Here is a 7,191-nt window from a genome sequence, read left to right on the forward strand (position 1 = left end):
AAAAAAAAAAAGAAATTTCTCCTTTTGCAAGTCTGACTGAGTCTTTGCAAGTCAGCACTATTTCTGTAGTGTGTTCTTTGCCTTTCTTGGACTGTGAATGCAGTTAGGAAATACTCTAGGAGCATTTAAAATAACACTTCATTATGCCAAAGCATGGTGGAAAGTTGGTCCTCTCTAACACAGTGGCTAAATGTAACAAGAATGGCAATAGTTTTGCCAGAACATTCCACAGTCAAGCATTCTTAACTTTTCAGCACTTTGAGTGCAGCATATGTGGCAGTATAGTAAAAGTTTATAGACCTTTCCTCCAAATGTTTAAAATGCATAAAATAAAAGATACAGCGTTATAAAGGAAATCAATTATAATGAAACAGTTATAAAATGTCTTAATGCGATTGAACAGTGTGTGCTTTTAAATAGAGCTTGGCAGTCATTCTAATAGCCACTGTAATTTTGCCATAATGATGAACAAAAATATATTTCAAGATACTAGCACTAAATCAATGTGATATGAAAATGGCTGTGATTTCTTTTGGCAGAGTCATATTTATTGCTCGTATTACCAAAATGTGTTGCCCACATTCATAATTTTTAATGCTGTATTTTTTTGCTAGAGGTTAATGAAATAAATATGTAATACCTCAACCCTCCCCAAGTTCATGGACTTGATCTTTCTAGCCATAGTACATCAGAACTCTCTGGTCAGCTGAGTAGAAACAGATCATATGGAAACTAAGGAAAGGATTTGGCAAGGCATAAATAACCATTATCCCATTCAAGTAATAGTTGCTGTTCTGTACAAAAAAAAAAAAAAATGTGATGATGTGATACAGTGGGTTATAACTGCCGAAAATCATTTTGATAGAGTGGATACCAAAACTGCAATGACTGTGGTCAGTGTCAAAGCATAGGGACATTAGAAAAATCAACAGTGAAATCCTGGGTGTGCAGTAAAAGGCAAGAGGAGGAAAGATTTCCTTCCCTTTTGTACCATCTACCAAGAGGCTTACGTAATCTCTTATGATGCTTTGGCTAGAAATGGATCCCACTCAGCATTTAGTCTTCAGATTTTGTGATTAGCATCTTCAGTAACCTACCCTATGATTGGATGCCATTTTGAACTTTCTAAAACTTCATTTGCCTCTGTTATCTCCTCTGAATCTGAAGTAATTGTTGTGAGTTGAACTGGCATGTGCTTTGTCAGTAGCAATATTGAGACTAAGGGGCTTACACTTGTGTCAGCAGGAAAAATAGGTATTATTGCAAGACCCACTGGCTTCTTAAGTTTCTCAGCAGTGGGCTTTCTTTTAAAGATCAACGTAGGTGCTAAGGTGATATATTGACTGAGAGACAGAAAGAATTCTGTAGTGAGCTTAGTGAAGTAAATAACCTCTCCTAGAAATGAGAAATGTAGCCCAGTGTATTGCAGGCTTTGAAATGGATAGGCAAGTTTCACAGGCAGTTTATGGAGGTGGTTGGCTCATTCTTTCATTCTTTGGACTATATATTGAGGGCACAATCCAAGACTCCATCACCAGCACTGAGCAAAATTGCCCTTGTATTTATTTCTCTTCTGCTTCCATATTTCCACTTCTCCCATCCTTCCTTCACTCCTTGAATCAGCTGCTAGCACTTGCCTCCCTTCAGCTATTAGCAGCATGCCTTCCTGACTGTAGTTCCTTTACACTTCTCCTTTCCTGTTCTCTTTACTTTTTCTTAGACAAGTAAGAAACTTTTTCTTTGTCTCATCAAGAGGGAAATAATGTGCTTCCCCATCCTTCCTCCTAGCCTAGCATTCTTGTTACAATTCGTAAGTAGAGATAGTCACAAATATTGTCAAAGTCATAAGTAAAAATAGTCACAAATATTTATTAAGCTCCTGCTAAATGGTCATACTGTGATAAATCTTTTATATATAGATTGTTTTATTAATCCTCACAAGACTGCAAGAAATTACCTGCATTTTATAGTTATAGAAACTAAGATTGTGAGAGATTTTAAAAAATCACCTGTACCCCTTTGGCTTAATCACTGTTCTGTTGTTGTGAAGAGACACCATAACCAAGACAACTCTTATAAAAGAAAGCATTGAATTGGTGGTTTGTATACAGTTCCAGAGGCTTAGTCCATTGTCATCGTGGCAGGAAACATGGTAGCAGGCAGGCATGCAAGCAGGCAGGCAGGCAGGCAGGCAGGCAGGCAGGCAGGCAGGTGTGAGGTTGGAGAAGCAGCTGAGAGCTACATTTTGATCTGCAAGCAGAAAAAGAGAGCCTGGGCCTGACATGGACTTTTGAAACCTCAAAGTCCATACCCTAGTGCCATACTTCCTCTCACAAGGCCACACCCACTCCAACAAGGCCACACCTCCTAATCCTTCCAATAAGTTCCACTGTCTGATGACTAAGCATTCAAATATATGAGCTTACGGGGAACCACTCTTATTCAAACCACCACATCCTCCAAAACACAGTGAAATCCCTTGCCAAAATGGTATAGCTGTTATATGTCCACTGTTAAGGTTTAAGCCTGGTTCCTTTAGACTCCAAAGCTTGTCTCCTTAATCCTTATACTGCATTGTCTCCCCTTCTTGTCAGTGGTTACTCACAACTGGAGTCATCCAAGAAGTTAATGAAATGAGAAATGTATTTAGAGAATGAGTTCAGTGTAAAAACTTGTTTTCTAGTGGGTTAAATGGTAGCTGGGCCTGGAGATATGACTTAATGTTAAGGACATGCACTAGAAGATGGGTGTAGGGACACACATTCCTAATCCCAGGAGGCAGGGATAGGGGCATCTCTGAGTTTTGAGGCCAGACTGATCTGCCTAGAGTTCCAGGACACCTTGAGCTATATATAAAGACCCTGAAGAGAGGAGGAGAGGAGAGGAAGAGAGCACACTGCTTTCCGTCTCAGAGGACCTGAATTCAGTTGCCACCACCCTCATCAGCTGGCTCACATCATAACACCAGCTCCAAGGGGATCTGACACCTCTTGGCCTGTGTGGCCCTCATGTGCATAGACCTACATACACACAACATACATATACACAATTAAAAAGAATAAAAATAAATGTTTAATTAGAGGGCCTGATTATTTACAGTGGCTCATCGCTAGATAAAGGAGTCCCATACATAGTCAATGACTGTTCACTGTGTTTAAAAGACAATGACTTTAGTGGGGCATGGTGACACACACCTTCAACCCCAGTGCCTGGGAGGCAGAGGCAAGTAGATCTTTCTGAGTTTGAGGCTAGCCTGGTCTACAAAGTGAGCCCAGGACAGCCAGGGCTATTACACAGAGGAAACCATGTCTCAGAAAAACAACAACAACAACAAAAAGTGAATTTTAAAATGTACTAAATTAACCTCACTTATTTTAGAATATGGGTATAGGCTATAAGAATAAGTGATGTGAACTGTTCTTGCAGAGGACCCAGGTTTGGTTCCCAGCACCCATATCATGGCTCACAACCATCTAAATTTCCAGTTCCAGGGGGCACGATCCCCTCTTCCACTGGCACTGGCACACATATGGTATAAATAAACACACAGATGAAGACACACATACATATAAATAAGTAAGAATGGGTAATAGAGTTATTCCCAAGGAAACTAATGTCCCAATTGCTTTCCTCTATGCATGTGTCTTCTTCAATCGGGTCTGTTCCTAAAGCTGAGAAGAAACTTCCCAACCTGCTTGTCTTCTTGGAAGATTCCTCCTCATGTCCTCAAATCCTCACAACCAGAAGCTCTACTCAGTATGACAAACAATGCACTGGCCTTGGCACCTCTACAGACACTTACTGATGAGGAAATTATGATGAAGAAGACAGGTAAGTAAGCCTTCAACTTCACCCTGTTGCCCCTCTGGTCATGGGAAATAATACAAATCAGTGCGGGAGCTGTGCTCATCTCTGCGGTGGTTGCCCTGTTTAGGGGCATCAGGGTATTTGTTTATTTTTGAAGCAGGGTGTTGTTGTGTTACCCATGATGATCTCAACCCCCTGGGCTCAAATAACCTTACCTTAGCCTCCAAAGGATTTAGAGTCATATAAATGAGATTTTTCACATAATATTTTGGAAAGAGTAATATAAAAACAACAGCAGAATAAAGGGTTAGGTTACAGGTTAAGGTTTCCCCATCTCTCTTCCCTGATTCTCCAGCTCTTCCCAGAAACTGATTCATTGACAGTCTCTTCTGTAGCCCTGGAGTAAGGACATGATACTAACCATCCCACAGTGCACAGGGAAAGCATCTCCGAAACAAAGGCTTGCCGTCCCAGAACGTTCTTAGGACTTAGGTGGAGAAACCTTCCTGGGTGTGGTCATGCAGCTGTTAAAAGGTCCATGTTAGATGGGATATGCTGCTGTAGAAAGATAAGGTGTAGGCAGGGAGACAGCAGGCATCTGGCATGATGGTATATGCTTTACTCTCAGAACTCCAAGGCCAGAAGCAAGTAGCTCTTTGTGAGCTAAGGCTAGCCTGATCTCACAGTAACTTCCAGGCCAAGCAGGGCCACACAGTGAAATTCTGTCTCAAAAAATAGCAAAAAGAATAAGATGGGGAGGAAGGAAGCAGGGAGAAGGTTGAATGTGTGTCTTAGGTTGGTTTGGGTAATGGAAGTGAGCCGGTAGGTAGAGCGTCTGGGCAGAGGCATACTTGGAAGAGAAGCTTTCAGAAGGGACACATGAGTTTAAAATCAGTTACCTGTGGGGAGATGAACTCTAAATCCAAGGTAGGAGAACACGGCTTTCGCTTTTCATTTTATGCCTTCCATAGTATTTTACATTTTTGCTTCAAAGCAGGTTAGGGGATTGCCTTTCTGTATGTATAGAAGGAAATTGTAATTTGTATCTTGAAAACCTAAATATAGTCATGTGTGTTTTATGATTTAAAAAGTTTATCAGCAAACTGTTAATGAACTATTTCTTTCTTAACTTAAAAATATCCACTCTATCTATTTAAACATAAACTCATCAGCAATTCTTTTTCCCACAGTCAAAAAATTTGCACAGGAGCACGTTGCTCCTCTGGTTTCCCCTATGGATGAGAACTCAAAAATGGAGAAATCGGTGATCCAGGGATTGTTCCAGCAAGGGGTACGTGTTCCTTAATTCTATTTTATTATATCCTTTTGCCTCCTCTACCCTCTCCTGTCTTCTCCCACCTCTCTACCTACCCAATTTCATTTTCTCTGTCTTTCTGTTTCTCTTTCTCAAAAAAAAAAAGAAAAAGAAAAAAAATTCAAAATAAACAAGACAAAAATACCCAAACCAAAAAAAAAGTACACAAAAAGCAGAGTCCATTTTGTGTTGGCCAACTACTTTTAAATACATCATGTATATTAAAATATATGCAAACTTTTCAATTGAGGGATTATAATAATCTTAGTGAATTCCTCATTCCTAGTCCAAAGTATCTGTGTTTCTTCTCTGTTAAGGTCTTAGTTGATTTTATACAGTTAAAGATTTCTGACTGGATTGACATTTTAAACTGGCAATGTTGTGAAGGAGAAGGCCACTAGCACCTGGTGGGAAGAAGCCTGGGCGCTACAGACTGACCATCCTACCGCACACACACAGGGAAGCTCACCTAAGAGCTGACTAGCTCCATCAAACACTACAGGCCAGAGACACTGTGTGCATTCTTGTTTGTGTGTCAGTCTTAAAGCAGAGCTGATATCTGAGTTCCATGTTAGGCAGATTTCCAGCTTTGTGATTCACACAGTCTTTGTCACATAGCTCTTGTCACCACATATGACATGTAGAAGAGATTAAAATAGAGTTAATCTGGCTATGAGTAGGACATTGTCAGTGTGGGAACTCCAAGGAGAACATCTTTAAAAATCCCCATGCTAATTCCTGGTGTCTCTCTTGTCTTTAGGCTCAAAGGAGTTGTTTGTTTGGTTGGTTGGTTGGTTGGTTGGTTGGTTGGTTCGTTGGTTGTCTTTAATACTAAGTATGTATTCAGTACCACCTTCTTAAATCTTGTCTGTCACCTAATTGAAAAATAACTTTTGGCACCATGCCATATAATTTCATTTCTTCTGGTTTCAATGTGACCAGCTTTTGACGGCTTTTCTAATTTTTTGTTATCAGTGAAATGCTTAGGAAATGGAATCCCCTGTAGAGACATATGGGACCGCACAGACACCTGGTGTGTTAGACAAAGACCCGATGGTTCTTCTCCCAACCCAGTTCTGCTGTCATCATGGACAGACCCCATCACCAGGCCATGCTTCTGTGGGACTACTTTGATAGTCTCACGGCTTGAAAGGCTTGAAAACTGTTCTCCTGGGGTAGAACTTGCATTCAGGGCCATGCACCCGCACTGTCCATCTCCTGAAACTACTCCTGCTTATAGTAGTTCAACTGCCTCCTAACCCCTCATTCCCTGTGTTAGTCACCTGCCACATATTTCCGATTAAAGAGAACTGTGACCTTTATCGAGGAGCAGTATTGCTAACAATTGCTCCCACTCCGAAATCACTATCAGTTCTCCTCCCCTCCCACTCCATTGCAGTTCTCAGCCTTCGTGGTTCTGCCTTTCTGTCGGCTACATCTTCACCCTGAAATATAGCCATAGCCCTAACTCAGCACTGCTGTTAGGAGAGCCTAGAGAGAAAGGAAGCTTCCCCCTTCCTGCTACCAGACCTGGCTCTTACACCACTGCTATATGGCATGTGCCTTTCCTAAAACAAGGACAGTTAAACACAGAGCAGTACTGAGGACATTTCATGTTCCAGACTTAGACATTGAAATCAAACGGCCAACATTTAGTGTTGTGTGTCAGCATCTGTGACTTGTTGGGTGTGTCACTAACCAGGTGTTGTCTGCTAGCCATCTTGGACTTTCTAAAGTGGCCCCAGATAGATGCTCGTGCAGTCATTATCTCTGCTGAGAAGGTTCCGTCAAAAGACCTGCTTAGAAGACTCTGTGCCAACAACTACAAGCTACAGACGTGTTCCCTGGGCGCTGGTTACTCTCTGCATTCACTTATTACATCAAATCAGTAGAGAGGGGCCAGTATGGAAATACCAAAACAGTTCATACTTTCTTTTTTTTTAATTTTTTTTTTATTTTTAATATTTTTATGACATATTTTCCTCAATTACATTTCCAATGCTATCCCAAAAGTCCCCCATAGCGCCCCCCACTTCCCTACCCACCCATTCCCATTCTTTTGGCCCTGG

At 41.1% G+C, this 7,191-nt stretch overlaps 1 protein-coding gene across 1 annotated transcript in view; it reads left to right on the forward strand.

Moving 5' to 3' along the window:
- The window catches only part of Acadsb (acyl-CoA dehydrogenase short/branched chain), a 36,412-nt gene that overhangs the window by 10,824 nt on the left and 18,397 nt on the right, over positions 1–7,191 (forward strand). Inside the window, exons 2-3 of the mRNA XM_021168602.2 lie at positions 3,672–3,831; positions 4,998–5,098. Of these exons, the coding sequence (XP_021024261.1) occupies positions 3,672–3,831; positions 4,998–5,098 (261 nt within the window). The remainder of the gene's footprint in view (positions 1–3,671; positions 3,832–4,997; positions 5,099–7,191) is intronic.

Source organism: Mus caroli, chromosome 7, assembly GCF_900094665.2.
Source record: "Mus caroli chromosome 7, CAROLI_EIJ_v1.1, whole genome shotgun sequence".
NCBI lineage: Eukaryota > Metazoa > Chordata > Mammalia > Rodentia > Muridae > Mus > Mus caroli.